We start from the raw sequence: 21,345 nt of genomic DNA, 5'->3' as shown, positions 1-21,345 counted from the left end.
TTACTCCATAAGCAATTTATAAAATCAATATCTCTACATCCTATTATCCCTGGCCAAATAAAAAAAAGTTGCAGCATCTCATGTTAACATAATGTTCCAATAATTAACGCTATAAAATGTAAATCATGGTTTAAGGAGTGCAATGTGTTTACATAAAAAAAAAAAAGGAGAGCAATGTACATACCAATTAATTTTGCATAGAAACAGGAAATAGTGACCAAAAGAAAGAGTTATAGGCATGTCGTATATATGCTCGTATATCCTTGTACAGCAAGGGGTCAGAGTGGAGTGGACTTTAAAAAGGTGCAAGAAAAAATTGATTCCGGTTTAAGAAAGACAAGAAGAACGACCCTTATTCTCCTGTCCTAGCAATACTAAATAGCTGGAATTTTCTATATAAACACCTTTTCTGCCACACCCTTTTATTAAAATTGTACGATGGGATGTTCAATTGGAATCATGCTTATCCGCTCCTAGTTTTATAATTAAATAACACTCTGTCTCTCTCTCTCTCACACACAAGTTTCTCTCTCTTTCTCAATTATTTCTGACAGTAAATAGAGAAGGGTTATCTCAAGTAAATCAATCTAATTGGCACTAGCTGAGAGCAACAACAACATGGGGAGGGCACCTTGCTGTGACAAAGCAAACGTGAAGAAAGGTCCTTGGTCGCCAGAAGAAGATACCAAACTCAAATCCTACATCGAACAGCACGGAACCGGAGGAAACTGGATCGCTTTGCCACAAAAGATTGGTATTATACACATACATATTACACACTACTACTCAAGTAACCCTATTTATTTGTCACCACCAATTATATCATTCAGTAAACAAATTAACTTTTCTATAAGTTTCTTTGTTTTCGGCTTACGTATGTTCATTTCTGAATCAGGCCTTAAACGATGTGGCAAGAGTTGCCGTCTCAGGTGGCTAAACTACCTCCGCCCTAACATCAGACACGGTGGTTTCTCCGAAGAAGAAGACAACATCATTTGCAGCCTCTACGTTAGCATTGGAAGCAGGTAGGTCTTACAATATAATCTAACTTAACGCGTGTGAGATTCAGTTTACAACACCGGCAGTCTGAGTTTGCGAAATGAGTCAAGGGTTACATCACCACAAAACACATCTTTGGAGAAGAGTGAAAAGTCTTGAGTGTAACTAAGCTCTCACTAAGATTGTTTCAGAAAGAGGATAAATGTTTGAAAGAAAGAAAAAAATCTTCAAAAAGTTCTTGACAATATTATTTTTCTAAAATAAACTTGATACATGTGAGTTTGACAATGAACCCTGTTGATGTCATGTAACGCAGGTGGTCGGTCATTGCAGCACAATTGCCGGGAAGAACTGATAATGACATAAAGAACTATTGGAACACGAGGCTGAAGAAGAAGCTTCTAGGGAAACACCGTAAGGAACTACAGGCACGCAACAAAGGAAACGGTGGTATCCTTAAACAGGAGAACAGTTCCTCGCTCTTGCTTCAGCAAAACAGTGCTCAACAATTACATCCATGTTGGCCACAGATTCCAGTGCTGCCACTTTCATCACCGTACACAAACCAAAGTCCAAGTTTCAACGACCAAGATTCCATTAGAAAGCTTCTAATCAAGCTTGGAGGGAGATTCTCCGATGATTATCAACCCATCCTAGATGGGTTGAATCTTCAGTTCCCACATGGTTCAAATTCTCTCTCATCAACACAACAAATTCAAGAGGAGCAAGTCCATGTTGGTTCTTCTGCACTAGGGTGCATGAACTCTATTGGCCACAATCAAGTACAATTTGGTCAGAGTAATGAGTACTGTGCTGAGTTGGTGCAAGGACAAGGGAGTTTCATTACCACAGCAATTGGGGAAATGGTTTCTTCTAATGATTATTCTCGAAGGTTATTAGGTGGGTCGTTGGAGTTCTTCTATGGGGAGGAAATGATTACTGATAATAAGATAATGGGTGCTTGTGCTTCTTCAAGTTGTGGGCAAAGTACTAATTGGGGTGAAACCAGTAGTTCTCTGATGTATCCTTCTCTTGTTGCTTCGAATTACGAGGGTGTGCGGCAAGAGATGCCACGAGAATGTGCTTTTCAAGAGTTGAGCTACCCGGGGGCGCAATAGCATGTGTGTACATTATTTGTTATCAATTGGTGGAGGTTGGGATTATATGTATCCAAATTGAAGCTAGCAAAAGGGAATTAACTTTGTATTTGATTCCCATATAGATAATAAAAATCAGCTTGATTTATATATAACTAGAGACTTGTCCGCTATGTGAGACTTTCTCATGTGCTGATCCCTTAGTGGCAGTGCAGTTTAATTATCTGATTTGTTTGTGTATTATTTGGTTGTAATCTTGAGAGTCATTTAAATATATCCTTTTATGTTCCAAGCTAGCTAACTAGGTATTTTGCAGCATTAGACCTAAATTCAAGTATACAAACTAGTTCACATTATCTTTTAAGCTGGACAAATATAAAGGATTCATTTCCTTTTTAGTTACTACAACGGTCGCATTTGTCAGAAAAACTTAACCATGTACGTACTGTTTAATTATTTTCACACGTTTATTTATTCATATACCTATAGAAGATAAAATTAAATTCTAGGTAATCGTTGGAAAGGGGCACTAGGGACGGTGCCATATAGTCTGTAGTCATCCCTTGATAACATGGTAGGTATAGGTATATGCGACTCATAAATGCAAGATGGTTTTTTTTGGTCAAAGGGCACATGCTCAGAAGTTCATTTCTGTTTAGCATTATATTTCTGGCAATCAATAAGTAAATTTTATATTGTTAAGTAACTTTTACGTAGAAATTTCGCAATTCTATATTATTGGCGAGTAGCCTTCTATGGGTGAGAAGCTCAGTTAGATCATTATCGACTCAGTGTCACTGAGAAAATAATTGGTCTTGAGTACAAAACTTAAACAACCTACCATGACTCTTCTCTTATCACTAATACCTTCTTAGGGATTAGTTCCTCTTTAGCACTAATATTTAACATCGATGGGGCTTGAGATTAACCTTTGAGACTGATCTTTATTATAAACAATGAAATGTCATATATGGTCCAGATTTCTTATGAAGTATCTAAGCATGCACTTATTAATCTCATCATGTATTTATTCAGATTAGTCGAAGCTAAGTACACAGCTAGTTATCTTTTGGACGTACGATATGGTTTTTAACCACGAAAACAATTATAAGTAACAACTAACAAGTAACAACGTACACATTGTGAAGTTATATGTATATTATCTACTGGAATGCTGAACGTTTCAGAAGATTCGTCTAATAATGGTTGTTTTCTTTGCAAGATTGGAATGCAAGTATATAGTAAATGCTGCCAAAATCAGATTAGTTTATACTCCAACCCCATACTTGATTTTTGTATATCTTTGCTCAATCGGTCAGAGCTAGCTAGATTTGCATTTGCGGCAAGTTCGAGAAATTCCCTTTGATTATATGTTCTACAAACAAGGTATATCCCACATGTATTTTATTCTCTCTCCCCCCCTTCCCCGAGAAAATAATAGAGGATATAAATAGTGATGTGCGCGCTTCAAGTTTTAAGACTTACTGATAGATGATAATAACACATGGAGCTTCTAATAGTTGGTTTCCATCATTATTAAGAAAGTCGTTGATTTCTGCTATACTTAATGTTTTTTTTACAACAATTCTGGTATGAGTACAGAAATTAAAACAAAAAACATTAAGACAACATACTATTAGTGCGGGTTTCACCATCTTTTACAATTATTGTAGTATTATTTAAAAGTTTATCAAGTTTTTACTACTCAAGTTCTAAAGTTAAGTTAAGAACCCTGAGTCGATTAAAAAGACACTTTAGTCATGTATTCAAATAATGAGGGATTTTTATACACACTTCCCAAAATTACGAAAAGTTTTTGGTAACTTTCAAATATTGTGCCTATTAATTAGCTGAATCTCAGCTAGCTAGTGTGAAAAACAAAGAAAAGATGAAACAAAGAGATGATTCAGCTTTACATCATCGGTCATATATATCGCATATCCAACACGAAATATTTAGTCTATGGACCAACCGATACCATTTTTTACTTGTTTGCTCAAAAGGTCAAAGCAGTCATTGTCATATAATAGCTCATATATATTTTGACTGACCGCGTGTGCAAATGTGTAGTTGATTACAGTTGTAATGATTTTTAGATGAATTTTTGTTGACTATGGATATTATCTGGTAAGTAATGGTCATGATTTGTTAGAATTGGTTGACATATGTGTGAATGATCCGGGTCTAATTATTATGAGTTTGTCAACAGTTTTAAACTTCGGTCCCATTAACTGATCCAACCTCTTCAATATATAATTTACTAACTTCTTAGAATATCCCTCTAAAGTTCCCTTTCCTTACCATATTTTCCTAGCCTCAATTAATGATGTGAATAAATATTTACACTAATAATATAGCAACATTGAAGTAACTGATTCTAGAGGAGTATGTGTGTTGGGTAGGATCAGAGCTGTTGAAGTGATTCTAGAAAGAAGATAGCATTTTATTCAATCACATCATAAAAAAAAGCTCTAATTAATACTTTCTCCTTAATTCTAATTAACTGATGACACGCACACATAATATCTATAACCATCAGTAACTGAACTTTCAAGTAGTTTAACATTGCATATATAGCTACATAAATTTAATTGAAGCACGCCAAAGAGCTAAAAAATAAATAAAATAAAAACATCTAAAAAATGCATGCTTAATAAACTATAAGCAATTAGTAATTATTTAAAAAATATAGTTTACAATATGAATAATTTCGTTCTGTAAAGTAAAAAGGAATATCCCAAAGCCAGAAAAAACATGAAAGAACAATCCTACAACATAAAACAAGGATTTAAAAACTTGACTTGTGAGTTAGCTCATACTTTACAGAAATATAATAATTAATAATTGAACAACAAAACAAAACTAATTAACACCGATCCGTGATTGAGGCCATATAGGAAGGGCATGCCCTAAACCTGACAACAGCCAAACGACGACTTCTCTTATAGCATATTTCATCTGTCATTCTTTTAATAATAAGTCACCTTCTATCTGGATTCTGAATCCTAAGCAAATTTAAATCCGTATCATATAATCAATGGGAATTTGAAATGGCCTTATTTGTTTATGTTGTGATAATGACACTCACTAACATGTAAACATATCAAAATTCAGTCCCGCCCTTAGACCTGACAAACATGTTTTGTTCGTTAATTGCATTTCTTACATTGCCTCAGAATAGCTGCAGACAATTTTTAATACCGAGAAAATGATAGCCGACGTTGGCTCACTCTATTTCTTTTTTTGTCAAAGTTGCCAAAGATAATATATCATATCTTAGAATCGTGATTCATTCTCTTCCATTAATTTATTGACAAAGTTCATCAAATTGTTCCAATTAGTAGAGTAAAACGGAAATTCTAACCTTGAGTCTACATGAACTTATTTATATTTAGATTGATGTATATTTAATTTTCAAATAATTAATGAATTGATTTAAAGATTTAAGAGATGGAAAATTAAAAATAGATTGACATAAATTTAAACTAATGATTTAAAACAAGCAAGAGCAAGAAAAATAAACACTTTGAGGGTTGTGACATGAAGGTTGATTCAGGATGCGAATATATTTGGATATAACTTAACAAAACTATTCTTAATATAATAATGATTTTTCTCTATTTAATATTATTTCAATTATCACATGCATCTACCTGTATACTCTAATCATGATCCTTCAAGTGAAAAGTTAAATTTATCTAATTTCTCTCTTAATCCCTTAAGAGAATAAACTAAGTAAATAATTGCATTAGAAACAGATATGCATAAAATAGACTAATATCATTTTATCCCTAGACATGAGCTATTTAGATATTTTTTCCCAATTTCTAAGAGAGTAACATTTTTCAGTGCCTAAACCCTTAAAACATACTATGAATATAGGTGATTAAGTCACAATCAATCAAATTAAACTCATGGTTTGGTTGTCAGGCTCCCAATAATGGAGGTTTAGTTTTTTATTGTCATGAGAAACTTTACAATTGTAAGAGGGTGATGAGAAAAGAAAAGGGTAGAGAGAGATGGAGATGAAGGGAAGGAACGACTCTTAAGGGTGGATTCTTCATATTCGTGCACTAATTTCATGGATCTTAGTGTCTAGTTGTGTCTTTTTTTCCTTTGCTTCCTCCTTCTTTTATAAGGCGCAATTAGCTTAATTTTTACGCTACCTTGCGCTAAACGCGACTGTCTCGCTAAGCGAGTGAGACGGTGGTCATGCGCTTAGCGTGCGAGTCGTTCTAAGGACGCTTTCATGTATCGGACTTCTCCATGTGACTTCTTTGTGCTGAACGAGTGTTGTCCGCTGAGCGCATATGATACGTTGAACGAGAATTTTCAAATCTTCAATTTCTCTTCTAAGTTTTCTTCTGTGTTCTTGCAACAAATACACCATCAAAATAGTATAAATATACCAATTTAATACTTATTGGACAAAATTTCAAATGTTGTTAAAATTTTAATTATTCACATAAAAAGAAGCAATAAAAGAGGAAAAATTTAACAATTTTTATATAATTTAATCACAAAATATATTTATGCATAACAGTTATCCTCCAGCCTTTTTTGGCTCATGCTATTTAATATCTACAATATGTTCAATATATAGTTTTTTTTAAAAAAAAATAGTAATGTTGATATGTTATTATTTTAAAGATTTTTACATCAGTAACTAATTAAAAATTATTCTAGATTTGAGATTTAAAACATGATGAAGGCCTTGATGTAAGTTACTCGAACTAATCCTCCTCACAAGAAAATACTAAATAACACAACTAAAGACAATAAAAATGAAGAAGCACTACATTAATCCAACGAGTTTAGAGAATAGAGATCCCAATATTTTTGAGAATATAAACTTGAGAATATCATATTCTCATGTTTGCTATCAAGTCCACAAGTTCTACAAAAATATTTTCAGAAATAATTGATTTTTAGAAAATATGAAATGCACATGTTTATGCTATGTTCTATTTTCATACATGCTAAGAGGTGAACATCTTGCATTTTTATGGGAATGAAAGTTATTCTCTATAATAATTATTTATTCCCACTTCTTTCTTCAGATTTCTTATTTCACTTTTATTTTTTGATTTTTTAATTAAATATTTCTTTCTAAAATTCCTAATGATAACCAGACATATTTATGGAAATAATATTAATTCCTGGAAATGTAATTCTTGAGAATACAATTTTTTAACTTAAACAAACGCTTCCACGTACGGCAAATTGAAGCCAAAATGTGGGACAAGCAATATATATCTTTTAGCAATAAAGTTTCTGAAATTCTAATAATTGCAGGCAAATTGATTTGCTTATGAGATTCAAGCAGACGGAAAGAACTGCAAACATGATCTGTTGCTCTAGAATCTATAATCCAAGTAAATGATTTACTTTTTATAAAGAAAGTATAGGATTTACCTTCGTCGTTCATTGGGACAGACACACTCGTTCCTTGACTAATTCCACATTAAAAAAATTATTTTCCCCATGTTCTCCAATAGAACTAACTATTCGCAAATGAATTGGTGAATTTTGGCTTAGTGTCAAAAGAATAACCATTCTTTGTCGAAAAAAAAGAAGAAGAATAACCATTCTTTTCGTAACACATCTATAGGGTGATCCAGATTACTGCAACACAAGGATAGTCATGTTTAAGAAAATATATATTATTTTCTTCTTTTAAATAATGAACAATGTTTAATATATTAAACATTCCTTAATTTACATTCGATAGCCGAACTCCAGTATTTTGTAAAGTAAAATCTCACGTAATTAAAGTAATACAGATGAAAAATAAGACCCAAGACTTGTACCCAAATAATAAGAACCCAAGAACTGTTGTCTTTTAATTTCCCTTTCTGACATGTTTTGAGAAGAACTTCGTTCTGAATACTTGTGCTTTCAGTATCGCGTATCCAAACAAAGTAGCCTTTCTCTAAATTACCTTAGTGGGTGTTTGGAAAAAAAATATTTGAACACGCAGTTTTCCACTTCCACAGGATAAAAAACGTGAAAGCAACAGCTAGCTAGCTGCTTCTGTGAATACGTGAATTTTTACGCCAAATGTGGGTCAGAAATCGTCTCCAAACATGCTGTTAATTATCATGCATATTTATTTACGTTAAAAAAGAGCATAAGGAGGTAAAATCCTTATTTATATATTTAGCACTTAACAAAAAATTAGCCTTTGTGTTGTTATCATATAATGCATATTCACAATTTACAATTACATCGAAAATAGGATAAACTTTCCCGGAAAGTCCAATTCCTATTTCCTTCGCAGTTATTTGGAATCCAGATTATCTTCATTAAAATTGTTCTTAAGCCACCCCCTTTGCTGTTTTCATTTTTCTCTTCTCCCTTTGTCGTTACATGTTTTTTTCTTATGCCAGGGAGGATCCTTCATCCTCCCATCTCTTTGTAGTTCTTTTCTTTGGCTTAATGAATTATTCTTTTATCAGGTAAAAAACAAAGTGCGTATGTGTAAAATTATAAACTAAAATTAGGTGAAGTAGAAGGACAAACAATAAGCAACTTCAACTAGTATTCAAATATACAAACACCAGGTCTGCCAAACAAGCAGAGCAGATGACAGTAACTAATAGAATGGCTTAAAATCTAGGGGGGAAATTACAAAGAATGAATTCTTGGTAAAAAAAATACTTCCACCTTTGGTAATACGAATAAAGAGTTAAGTCAGCAAGTAGTTACTCACTAACCACTCATCAACATAGTTAACCAGTTGACAGCGTGTTTGGAAACACTTCTGAGAACCTAAAAGCCACGTCAATTTTCAAGAATACGTTAAAGCTAAGACAGCCAACATTAACTTGGACATGGAAATTCACGTCCCTAATCCACAACCAAACATGCAGTGAGTTGATCAATTCCTAAATGGAAACATTTTTATCAAGAATTACAGTTTTGTATTTCTTCTTTATAGCTTTTTTTGAAGATCTACTCAGCTTTAACAAATTCTTCAATATCATCTATTTATGGGGGCATATTGCAATTACAGGTTTAGCTCTATAATTTGTAGAGTTATAGAGTATATAATAAGTTCAGAAATCTTGAAATGTGCAAAACAAAATTTGTGGTAGGCCTAGAATCGTATATGGATACCAATATAATGCACCTTTGTTGCTCAGAGAAAGGGTTTATTAAATAAATCTCCACATTTAATTTATCATGCATAATTATTTCTTTCAAAATTCAAATCCATAAATATTGAGAAAAACTTGTCCCTTGTGAAAGAGCAAAATCTTACTTTTGAAGCGTTCCTGCCAGAAAAGGCAACATTCTCTCTAGCTTGTCCAGTTGAGTAAAGCCTTGTGCGAATGTGACAGGGATAAGGAATACAAGCACGAAGGTGACAGAAGCCACAAATATAGATATCCTACGAATCCATAGTTGCCTGTATGATATGCAAAGGTTGGCCCAGTAAACATCCTGTGGTTCGGTAGCTAGGTCTGTGACCCATAACATGGGATTTGATGTTTGAAGATTTTGGGCAACCGTAAGAGCAGCATACCGACTTTTAAAGAACACGAAAGCAGCTGCACTCCTGTATTAGAGTCCAAAACGTGTGCATGTTTTTTTATTTATTAAATGGGCATAAACTTTTAACATCACATAAAATGCAATTCTAGGACCAAAAGGAGTGTGATTCTATATGTACTTGTATAATTGCAGTGTCCAAACAAATCCCAGTAATGACTGCCTGATTTGTGGCTTAATACACAAGTAGTAAATATTACAAGTATTTTAATGTATCAGACGACCAGATCCAGAGGCTTAGAAATTAGAGATAGATTCAGCCAAATAATAAGTTTGAAATAAAGTCACGAACCTGTGCAAAATACATGATGAACCTTATAATATATTGAATATTTTCAGCACTTGTCACTTTCTTAAATTTCTTATTTTCGGATAGACATCTATCAATCTAATACACATTAATCTTCTAAGAATGACCCCAAAAGAAACTATTTGTCAGCTATTCGCCCCTAAATAATCCAATCTATGGTATCTTTGTCCAGTTGTCCAAGACCAACTCTCCTAATAATTCAAGTTGTTAGATTGAGGCATTTGAATGCTTTTTCTTTCTTTTTTTCTTTTATCTCACGCCCCCTTAAGCTAGAGCCCCTAAGACTTGGAGTCTAGCTAATACACAGACCAACTTTACCATATACTAAAATTAATTCTTAATGATAAATAACGGAAACAGCAAGATCAAACTCTTAAATAGTTAAAAAAAAAGGCTTAAATACTGTGTCAAGAACCAATTCGTTCTAACAGCTAAAATGGTTACGAGCTGGTCCAAGAACGACTTTTATTCTACAGATTTCAAAGAATGAAGCTCCTTTGATGATGCTTTCATTGTTTTGTTCCTCCAAGTTACATAAGTAACCTGGCTTTTCTATGTTCACATTAAAAGGTAATTATACGTTATGTTGGAGGCCTAGACAAAATTCTGTTACAAACAGTTTAAACTTGTTTCCCAGGTAAACAGTGTCACAGAAGAGAAAATAATTAAGTGAATCACCAAAAATCAAATTGAGATAAAGAGGTTTAGATATCAATATTAGAATTAGATCAAGAAATTTCTTAGCATGGTAGTTCACCATGGAACAATTGTGTCTTTTGATTTTTCATTTAAATAAAAAAAAAATAAAAATTAACTCATTAGTTCTCTCACTGTATAAAAAAACTTTTAACCTAGAGAGTTTTTACACAACATTTTTTGTTCTTTTTTTCTTTGACATACAAGAATCCCAATCGGAGGAGAACCTCCAAAGAGTACCAGAAACGCCAACATTGCTAACAAATAACGCTTGAACAATTACATCGAGATAAGTGATGAATTACTCACGCTTAGGGATTAGAATGAACATGTATAGGGATCCCTAGAGGATTAATTTTAAGTTATTTTGGGTTGTTTCTTTTTTAAATTAAACTCTATTTTTCCTAAATTTTTCGCTTGTCATTGTGATTGAATTTCACTTGTGCAAATTTGACTTATTTACCTATGTTGCAAGTTTTGATTTCATGTGAATTATTTGTTGTTTCAATGCTTTGATTTCAATTTGAATTATATAATAATAATAATCATATGTATATAACCGAAAGTGACATTCCAATTTGATTTGCACGGTCTCAATGAATTAATTCTAACCATTTTATTGATTATGAAATTATGATTGAGATTGTCTATAATTGATAAATTTTAGTATGTAATGAATTGTGAAATACATGGATGTTGAGATGTTGTATGTATTGAGTTGTGAGTCATGAATTATGCAATCATACAACTGTAAGATCCTTCGAGTTAATGCGCAATGAGTTTGTGATGGGTTCCACGGTGAAAACCTGACGAGTTTAATCACTTGAGGCGCGATGAGTTAAAATAATTTTGAAAAATAATTGAGTAATTGTGTGTATTGCATAATTCATAGGTAGAGTCTATGTGTTAAAATATTTTTTGGATTACACCTGAATCAGGAGGGAGAGACCATGATGGACTCCTCGGAGTCTAGGCCTAGGGGTAAATACAGTTGGTGAAGTGTGACTTGCAACACTATCCCGCTTTGGACTTCCTGGTCACTTTTAATGTTTGGCTTCCTTTATTTCTGAGACTTGAGCAAATCATAAAATTGTTATGCAAAACATTCAGCATTTTAATAAATATTGATCAAGAGTTTTTGTAGTGCATGATGTTGGTGCCATGTTATCAAAACATGTACTCCTGGCATATGATTCCTGGGACCAGGTGCATCCAGAAAGTAGACTTCAAAAACAAAGGAAATATCAAAATAATTGAGCCTAATACCATACCATCTATTCACTTCAACTTATATAGGATTAAGATAACTTCACTTAGTAGGCTGACATCTTGTGGATTTCAGATTAAAACTTATAGTATAACCATTTCACCATAGCCTGCCACAGTATAAGACATGAAGCTTCAAAAAAGTTTCAATTTTAAAATGATTGAACAACCTGAACACAACCATTCTCTTAAAAACCACCGGCAGTCAGCATTTCATCTTGAGTTGTTTCCCATGCTTTCATTACCCAAGTCGGAGAGGGAACAAATCTTTCCAAACAAAGATCACGGCTTTTTGAACGCCGAGAAGCTACCTTTCTTCAAAAGTACACATGGACATTGCTGGGTTGTTTCCGTAATACTGAATAGAGTGAAAAGATCACCAGACACACAGAGATGTTAACTCCAGCAGAAGTTAAAAGAGCAGCAATGTCCATCTCTGCCTACTGAGGCAAACTCGACAGATCTCGTTACCTGAGAAAACAGACATAAGGTATCAAAATCATATCCATCACTTGACAGTAAACTCTAATTAATGTCCCAGTAAAAAATGGCTTTCTTTGGATAAGTTCAGGAGCACGGCATTGAAATATCCTTTCCTTTAATTATATGGTTAAGTTGCACCTTATAACCTTTGTGAATTTTACCTTAAAAACAATAGGCAAAAATACAGAGAAGCAAAGGATTTTTTTGGAAATGAAAAGAATGATCATTCATCTGAAACTATCACACACCAAAACCAATCGAAAGAAGTGAAGCTTAAAAGCAAAGCCACATTGCATCAAGTATTGCAAACCTTTCATCATAGTTAATACCCTCGCGCAATTTACCAAAGAAAACCAGAGAGTCTATATAATTCATAAATGTGGTATTGTAACTAATCTACTTGGTTTTCATGAAATCAGAGTTAAAACTGGTAGTGTACGTAACCGAAAGGTAGGATTAGGAAACCTGAAAAAAAGGGGCAAAAAACTTGTGCAGTAAATTACCTAGGGTGTGTTTGGGAATCCGTTTGCACCCTGTCAAATGGAGGTTTCTAACATTCCAATGCACAAACATAAAAGGAAAGGGGAGGAGGATGGATTGGCGTTAAGTTCAACTGAAAAAGTTTTCAAACAAATACTAATTAGTAAAATTAAATAAACTTAGGCACCTATACACAAAATTAATGGTTACTTCATTGTTACGTAAAACAGGGGAAAACAAGCACAAAAATATTTGAGAAAGAATGTACCTGCGTAGAATGAACAATTGGTTGGTGAAGGGCGTGAAATTAGGGAAAACTTTGGAAGAAAAACCAGTGTCGAAGAAAAGAAAACGTGAACGGATTTCGCCTTCACGGAAAGGTTTTATGCAGAAACCGGTTCAAGGGAAACATGAACATTTATGCGTTTGGTTTAAACGTTTAATGATAACGTGTTCTTTCTATCTCTGTGTTGAAGACAGTCCAGTCAACAAAGTAAGTATGTCATGGGCTTACATTAAAAATTTGTATAAAAGATTAATTATATTTCTAATTGAATATATGTTATTTTAAAAATATTAAGCCTATTTGAAATTTATCATGATTTATTTTGTGTGAAGGTAACAATAGTGATAATATACATATATATGAAATATAATTCACAATAAATATAAGTTTATAATTATTTAGATTACATTTTATTAAAAATTTGCTCTTTATACTAGTTTATTTAAATATTAACAGATCATTTAAATACATGAAATATTTTTAAAATAATATTGTTATCATTTTATCATTTATTATAAACAATTCATTATAAATGTAATTTGTAAGTATTACGTGAACTTAACAAAAATTAAGCAGGGCTCAATTTTTTGCATGAGATTATCATTAAAAATAAAATATATCAAATATTATAATTTATTAAATAAACTTATCAAATATTTTCTCATATCGTATTTATCAAAATTTAAATAACAAGAAAATTATAAAAATTTAAAATAATTAGCATAATTCTAAAATCCTTAAGGATACAAGTCTAATTTCATAGTACATAATCATAATAATAGTTCTAAAAACATAATAATAATAATATTAATAATTTATCACTCATAATCAATATATGAAGTAAGTGAGAGTAAAAGTATGATAATTTTTTTTAATTTTCGAGTATATTTTTTCTATATGAAAAGTAGAATTTCAAAAAGAATCTAAAAATAATAAATATGAATATTTAATACAACATAAATATTAAATTTATATCTATTTTATTTATTGTTAATATAATGTTAATGAGTAAAAAGTTTTAAATGTATTTATTATTAAAATTAAAATTTATTGAAATAGTGTATTTGTATTAAATAGATATAATTGTTAATTATTTTAAAATAATATTTTTAATAATTTTAAATTTTTTAAGTTTAATTATGTAATATTATTGAAGATATAAAATACTCCATCTATAATAAATATTACACATATTTTTGGCTGAAAACTAAGCACTTGCAAGAAAAAATTATACTAATAATATTTAATAATTTTCTATCAATTTGTAAAAAAAAAAAGAATTTTTTATCAACAAAAAATATATTAAGAATTATAAAAGTAATGTTAGGTTTGGACGATCACTCATTTCATCCACCTTGAATTTTGATGTATCATAATAAGTATAAATTATTGATATTTTAATGAGTTTTGACAAATGGATAGGATTATTATGTTAAAGGAGTTTACAACATTTATAGAAAATATGTTCTATTTTAATCTAGCATTCAACGCATTATATCTTGTGAGGGTTTACCCTCATCTAAATCAGTATAATACAATATCTTAAGGTAAATTAACGAGTCGAGTTTCAACAACTGAGTATGACGAAAAAGAAAAGTAAACATATACTATTTCATTCAAATTATATTTGTTTGATTTATTTTTGAATTCATAATATTTGAATTTAAGAAAATGACGTATAGAAGGTTTCAACGGAATATTCCCTTAAAAGTCACTTTTGTTGTGAACAAAAGAAACATTTCTCTCCATTCAGAGTATGACGTTTCGTCTTATTCTTCAGGGTGTGATAACAGTCTTGTCAAAATATTGACGTTAATCTTGTATTGGATCTTTTTACTGAAGTTTATAAAACTCGTTTTCATCAATGAATAATAAAACAAGAACACAAGAAAATATGTGAAGCAAATATTTTACTAATATCATATACAATTTTCATTAATATTGAGGTAGAGTATTAATTACTTCATTATGATGAAATCCAAGCTAGTAATATTGTCACTACACATGCCCATATGGCTATATCCTGATAGAGTTAGCTTGCACTATCTTGACCAAAGTTCTTGACAAACAATTTGATTATCTCTACTAGGCAATTTGAGATTCCCATGTTCCATATACATATTTGCAAATATTTAGAAAGTTATATACACATTTAAGAAATAAGTTACAAGGCACATTAAGAGAATTTCATATAATTAATTAGTAGATATATATTTAACAAATCATGTACATATTTAAGAAATCATAACATGAAAGAGTGATTTTAACTTTGATCATTAGGAGGATTTCTTACGGCAATATATATTCTAGGAAATCATCACCCTTATAATTCGTATAATATATTCATTCACTCTACGTCTCTCTCTATTATTAAATTGGAGAGAAAACAGACTCATCAACTTCAACCACATTAATTAATTTTCCCACTTAGCAATGGATCCTCTTACGACACTAGTAGAGATGGTAATTGAGTCCGCAAAAGCCTTTATGCGCCGCATTGCAACTTCTAACGTGTCTTCAGACATGTTGGCAAAGCATACCCTGAACCAACCTGGTTCACAGCAGTGGCAAGAAGAGCCAGGAGATATGTTCAACCCAACTTTGCAAAGAATGTTCATCCAAAGCTCCTTCTCTGCCTCAAAAGTAGTGGCAGAGCCCAATAAGTGTCTCATGTCAACCCAACAGAACAACCCAGCATTGCTTTTCAAACACCTAATCCCCGCGTTTCTGAGGCCAGACACAAGCATCTCCTTTCGCCTCTTCAGTCTCTTCTGAGTCTCTTCCATGTGCTTGCAAGTGAATTTCTTGTCCTTAAGCAAGTTTGCCACCAAATACTGAGTTTGTGAAGACACCAATCCGAAGCTTGACATTTTGGTGGCAGCAGCCACAACAGTTTCGTTGTTGGAGAAAATCATTCCCACACGAAATCCTGGTATGCCAAGGTCTTTGGAGAAACCATAAACAATGTGAATGCGGTTCCAAATGCTGGTAATGCTATTGTTGTTGACAGTAGTAATTCTCTCGTTCACAACTTCTGTGATGCTTACGAATTTGGGTGAGTCGAAGACAGTACCCGAGTAGATTTCGTCGCTTATTATGTGAATGTTTTTGTCAATTGCGAAATCTACTAGGTGGTTGAGCTCAGTTTTGGTCATGGTTATGCCCAGTGGGTTTGAGGGGTTGGTTACTAAAACCCCTTTGATTTTGAGATTCAGTTTTTGTGCTTGTTGGTAGGCTTGTTCTAAAGCAGAGGAAGTGATTCTAAAGCCATTTGAGCTGGAGCAATGCATTGGAACAATCTCAACCCCGGTTCTCCATTTCAGATCTCTATCAAACCTGCCAAAATGATTGAAAATGAGAAACTTGCATGCATGCTAATGTAATATGAAATGAAAAGTTAAGAAGAAATGAAAGTTAAGAAGGATTTGGATTTTTCTTTTTATTTAGTCGATGAAATTATAACTTATTGTGTCTTCAATTCGTTGCTTAATTACAAGGGCAATATAATATTTTTATTTCAAGCATTTCAACAATAGTGCGATGACTGTGATCTGTGATGTCAAGTGATTTTTTAAGAATATTGCATCACAAACTTCATTGTCAGTCAAACACACAGATGAATCAATATTATATAAAAAATAATAATGCAAATAAGACGTTGGGACAGAAATGCAATTTTTTTAAAATATTAAAATCACTTAATGAAGTAGATGAGCAATAAAACACACATGTCATATAACGTTATATGGGAAATAAGCTAAAAATATCAGTGATTTTCATAATCAAACTCAACTTCGTGTATGAAGTGTAAGATATTCAAAGTTAGCGTTATTTAAAAATGAAAGGAAGTTATACCCAGGGTAATAGGGTGTGGGAAGAATGAAAGCTTCCCCAGGATCAGCAAGGCAAAACATCAGAATCTCATTCGCGGGAGTTGCGCCGGCAGTGAGAACGAGCTTCTCCGAAGCAAATTTGATGCCATTTTCTCTTATTTTTGCCATAAAGTCCACCAGTTCCTTGAAGGAAGGGAAAAAAACTTTAGTAACTAAGAATATATCTTCTAAAATAAAATATAAATGATGGTATTTAAAAAAAAAATAGGAACAGTTTACTAATGAATCTAAATAATTCTTCCTATCAAAGTTAAAATTTTACTTCAACAAGTCTATGGTAATTTTAAATGTCATTTTTTATTACGTAAATTATCAAAATAAAAGCAACTAAAAAACATCTGAAATAACTGTCTAGATTTTTCTTATTATTATTATTATTATTATAAAAAGTATACGTTATGTTACGTAGGAAAGGTAGATCGAGAGCCATGTTAAAAATATATCTATTTTTTAAATGTCAAATTAACAGATTAATTGTTAAAAATTCACGCTGGAATATTCCCATATGCTATTAAAAATACCTTTAGATGTTGCATGCACGCATGCAACACATGTCAACACAATTAATTTCATCGCTTAGTTTTGAAAAGTTTTACTAAGTAACATATTTAGTGTATATTATTAAATATTTTTAATTACTTAAAAAATAAATATTAAATAAATTATATTTTAATAAAATAAATATTTTGTATACATATAAAATTTTAAAATAATACTTTATTTTTATTTTCCTAGTCCCTATCACACTATAACTATCATTACCTTTTTTTTTCTTCAGAAAAACAACATATGTAGGTGTTATATAACTATTTTTTTATTGTTTTCAATCAAAATTAGAGTTTTTTTTTTCTCAATAGTTTGCATAATAAAGTTAATAAGAGTTATCAAGATAAACAAAATTAATAAAAGAATAACATTAAAACCCATATCATTGCACCTTAGTTTTATCTCTCTTTTTTTAGTTAAATGTTTCTCTTACCCAACTTAAAGATCAAGTTCAAACAACGACAGCAACACAGGGAAAAATATCATCTCATTTCATCTATTATTATGGTTTTAGAAAATAAATGATATTTTCATGAAATATGTATTATGCCCATTTCATTAAGAAAAATGTTAGAAATATATTATGTGATACACTCTTTTAAACATATTTTATCTTATTAGTTAAAATTTACCACAAAATGATAATTTTTTGTGGATTTTGTGGATTCAACATCTTTCATTTATTTCCCCAAAACCTTATTAATAATGGAGTAAATGAATAGAAGAAAAGAAATGTAGAAGATTTTAACCCGCAACACTAACATGTAATGTTATAGATGATAGAAAAATCTTCATATATATATCATGTAAGAAAAATAACATTGAACACCTTAACAATGTCTGTACACCCTTTGGAAGGATAGAGGAAAAAATAATAGATATGATAAGTAATGTAATATAAGAAAAACTAAAAAAAATTAAAAAAAGTTCAAATTAAATATCAAACACGAAATGTAAAAAAATATAAAAAATAATGGTGCATCTATATATGTCCCAATATTATTAAAATTAAAAACTTAGATACAATACTACATACGTTTGTTGTATTTTTTTGAATCAAAACCAAAGTTTTATAATAAAAGTCAATACAAGTTATTGAGATAAAATTTTAATTTTAATGAAAGAATAGCAGTAAAAATACTTATAGCATTGTACCACATGAGTTTTTTTATTTTATTTTTAAGTTCAATGTTTTTAGATTTATTTCAAGATCTAGTACAAACAATGATAGCAACACAAACATATCATGTTGGACAAAGAAATTAAAATCTTCATGTACCATATATAAGAAAAATATCATTGAACACCTTATAACAACGTACGCACGACCTTTGGGAGGAGAGCCAGAGACATTCGAAGAGAAGAGATGAAAATAATATATGTGACAAGAAATATAATAAGAAAAACTGAAACAAATAAATGAAGTATAAATAAATATAAAACAATTAAAATGTAAAAAATCAAAGAAAGATGCATATAAAAGAAAAAAGAAAACATAGATGCATTTAATATGATATTGCATTTTTTTTATTTTTTAATAAAAAAATAAAGTTTTATCTCAATAATTTGTACTATAAAAAGTTATCAACTTTAGTTTCCAAGATAAAATTTTAATAAAAGAATAACTTATAAGTGTACCTGAGTTTTATCTCTTTGTTTTTAGTTCAATGTCACTCTTAGCTTACTTCAAGATCATGTACAATACGATGGCAAAACAAGTATGTTGTGTTGGAAGTGAAAAAGTCTCCACGTACCATTTAAGAAAAAATACCATTGAACAGCTAATTAACATATGCGCACCTTTGCAAGGAGATAGATTTGTACGAGGAGAGAAAAAAATATTAAAAGTGATAGGTAATGTTTTTAGTTTCTTCTTCTTTCAATTCTAATAAATGTAATATGGGAAGAACTGAAACAAATAAAAAGAAGTGTAAAGTAAATGTAAAAAAATGAAAAGTAAAAATAAAAAATAAAAATGGGGCATATATATATATATATATATATATGTGCCCCGATATTAATTGCTAGTCGATTAGTATGAGATCTTAAGTAAAAACTTTAATACTATCATTGTATATAAGAAGATGTATTCTTTATTATTTTTTTTAAAGTAAACTGTTAGTCTTATTTGTTTGAATGGTAGAAAATAAAACACTGAACTGAACCGATAATTCATTGTAATTCTATGATTTGAATATAAAATAATTAATATTATATGTGACATTGTATATAATTATTTTTTGTTTTAATTTCAATTTTACTTTTTAGTTTTAATTTTAAAAAATATACCTCAAAATTAAAGGAAAGAAAATTTGATCACCCCATTCTCTTTTTCGTCTTACATTTTTTAAAGCAGGTAACCCATGGTAATCTTGAAATAGAGCAAGCTCTCTAAAGACGGATATTCCATCTTTCTTCATCCCTACTATGTCAGAATTTCTTCGAAGCCATGATTTAAGAAGGTCAAATGAAAGCTGCAAATTAAAAAATGTCAGCAAATTTTTTGGACACAGCTAGATATAGAGAATGAAACAATACACACTGAGAATATATAGCTCCCTTTTGTTGTGCTTGATATAATTGATATATAATATAGCTGCTATAATTAAGCCGCACACCAAGGAAATTCACATGTGCACCGCACTTAAAAAACATTGTGTTGACATGTTCCAACCCCTTGTTGTTAGGTCAACTGGTCAAGCATGCTTGTAAATAAAAGCTTAAAACATTCTCCTGTCTTTGTGTCTCCCATATGGGACTTTCTATTTGTTTTTGTTTTTTCTAGTTTATGTATATTTACTTCTTTTCTTTTTTCATAACTCGATATATATATATATATATATATATATATATATATATATATATATATATATCTTTTAGTTAAGAATAAAGACTATTATTTTGAGATAGATTAGAATTGATTTTTCTTAAGGTATATATGTAATTTATATTATTAACCTGTTAATCACATATTTAATTAACGAACATAATTATCTATCAACAATTACTTACCATGTTAATATATTTTCTTCTTTTATTTCCCGGTAAAAGTAGCTAAAAATAACAGTAATACTTGTTAGTACCAAGGAATCCTAATTTCTGAATCCAAATCACACATATAAGTTATAACCACAACTTCAGTTTTAACTCAAGATACGAATAAGCTAACCTGATTCTCTGCAAGTCCCATCTGAATGATTCCGGTTGGATTTTGAATGGGGTGGTAAGGATTCTTCTCGTACTCTTGCCACCCTAGAAAGTAAGAAGAGTCTTGGCCATGAGAGTCATGACTAGCCTTCCTAGACAGCATGTTCATATCACAGACACTACAAAGTGTACCTACTAAATTAGCCTGCGTAAGCAAACCTAATCGAGAACCGGAAACACAATTGTGAGTGAGTGATCACGGGTAATGGAACAAAAACTTAGGAAGGTATGGTGAAAATAATAGTCTGCTTGGGTTGTGTATTTATAACGGCAAGAACACTATGAGACATGAGCCCGACAATGTGAATAACCGCGTCTTCTGACATCATCAAGCAATCTGCAGTCCGTATGTGCATGGTGGTAATTATTTGTGTCTTAGTACCTGGTTAAAAAATAAAAAATAAAAATAATATTTCGATTTTTAAATTCCTATTGTTATATTTGTTGGTAATTTGGTATTTTATCTTAAACTTTTATATATATATAGTTAAGCTGACATGTTTTTATATTCTGATACAATAATATGCA

The 21,345-nt window shown here is 31.1% G+C and overlaps 2 protein-coding genes across 2 annotated transcripts; one reads left to right on the top strand and one right to left on the bottom strand.

The window, feature by feature from the left end:
- Nucleotides 1–429: 429 nt before the first annotated feature.
- Nucleotides 430–2,392, top strand: LOC114414799 (transcription factor RAX3-like). The gene is made up of 3 exons (XM_028379219.1): nucleotides 430–754; nucleotides 896–1,025; nucleotides 1,316–2,392. The coding sequence occupies exons 1-3, from the start codon at nucleotides 619–621 to the stop codon at nucleotides 2,115–2,117; spliced, it is 1,068 nt and encodes a 355-aa protein (XP_028235020.1). The 5' UTR covers nucleotides 430–618; the 3' UTR covers nucleotides 2,118–2,392.
- A 12,962-nt stretch (nucleotides 2,393–15,354) lies between these two features.
- Nucleotides 15,355–21,032, bottom strand: LOC114414798 (1-aminocyclopropane-1-carboxylate synthase 3-like). The gene is made up of 4 exons (XM_028379217.1): nucleotides 20,780–21,032; nucleotides 19,953–20,084; nucleotides 17,027–17,187; nucleotides 15,355–16,507 (listed from the first exon to the last, which is right to left on the bottom strand). The coding sequence occupies exons 1-4, from the start codon at nucleotides 20,924–20,926 to the stop codon at nucleotides 15,586–15,588; spliced, it is 1,362 nt and encodes a 453-aa protein (XP_028235018.1). The 5' UTR covers nucleotides 20,927–21,032; the 3' UTR covers nucleotides 15,355–15,585.
- Nucleotides 21,033–21,345: the final 313 nt, after the last annotated feature.

The sequence above is a fragment of the Glycine soja genome, chromosome 6 (genome assembly GCF_004193775.1).
Source record: "Glycine soja cultivar W05 chromosome 6, ASM419377v2, whole genome shotgun sequence".
NCBI lineage: Eukaryota > Viridiplantae > Streptophyta > Magnoliopsida > Fabales > Fabaceae > Glycine > Glycine soja.
Note: the sequence above shows the minus strand (reverse complement) of the source record. Positions and strands in the feature narration are given on the sequence as shown.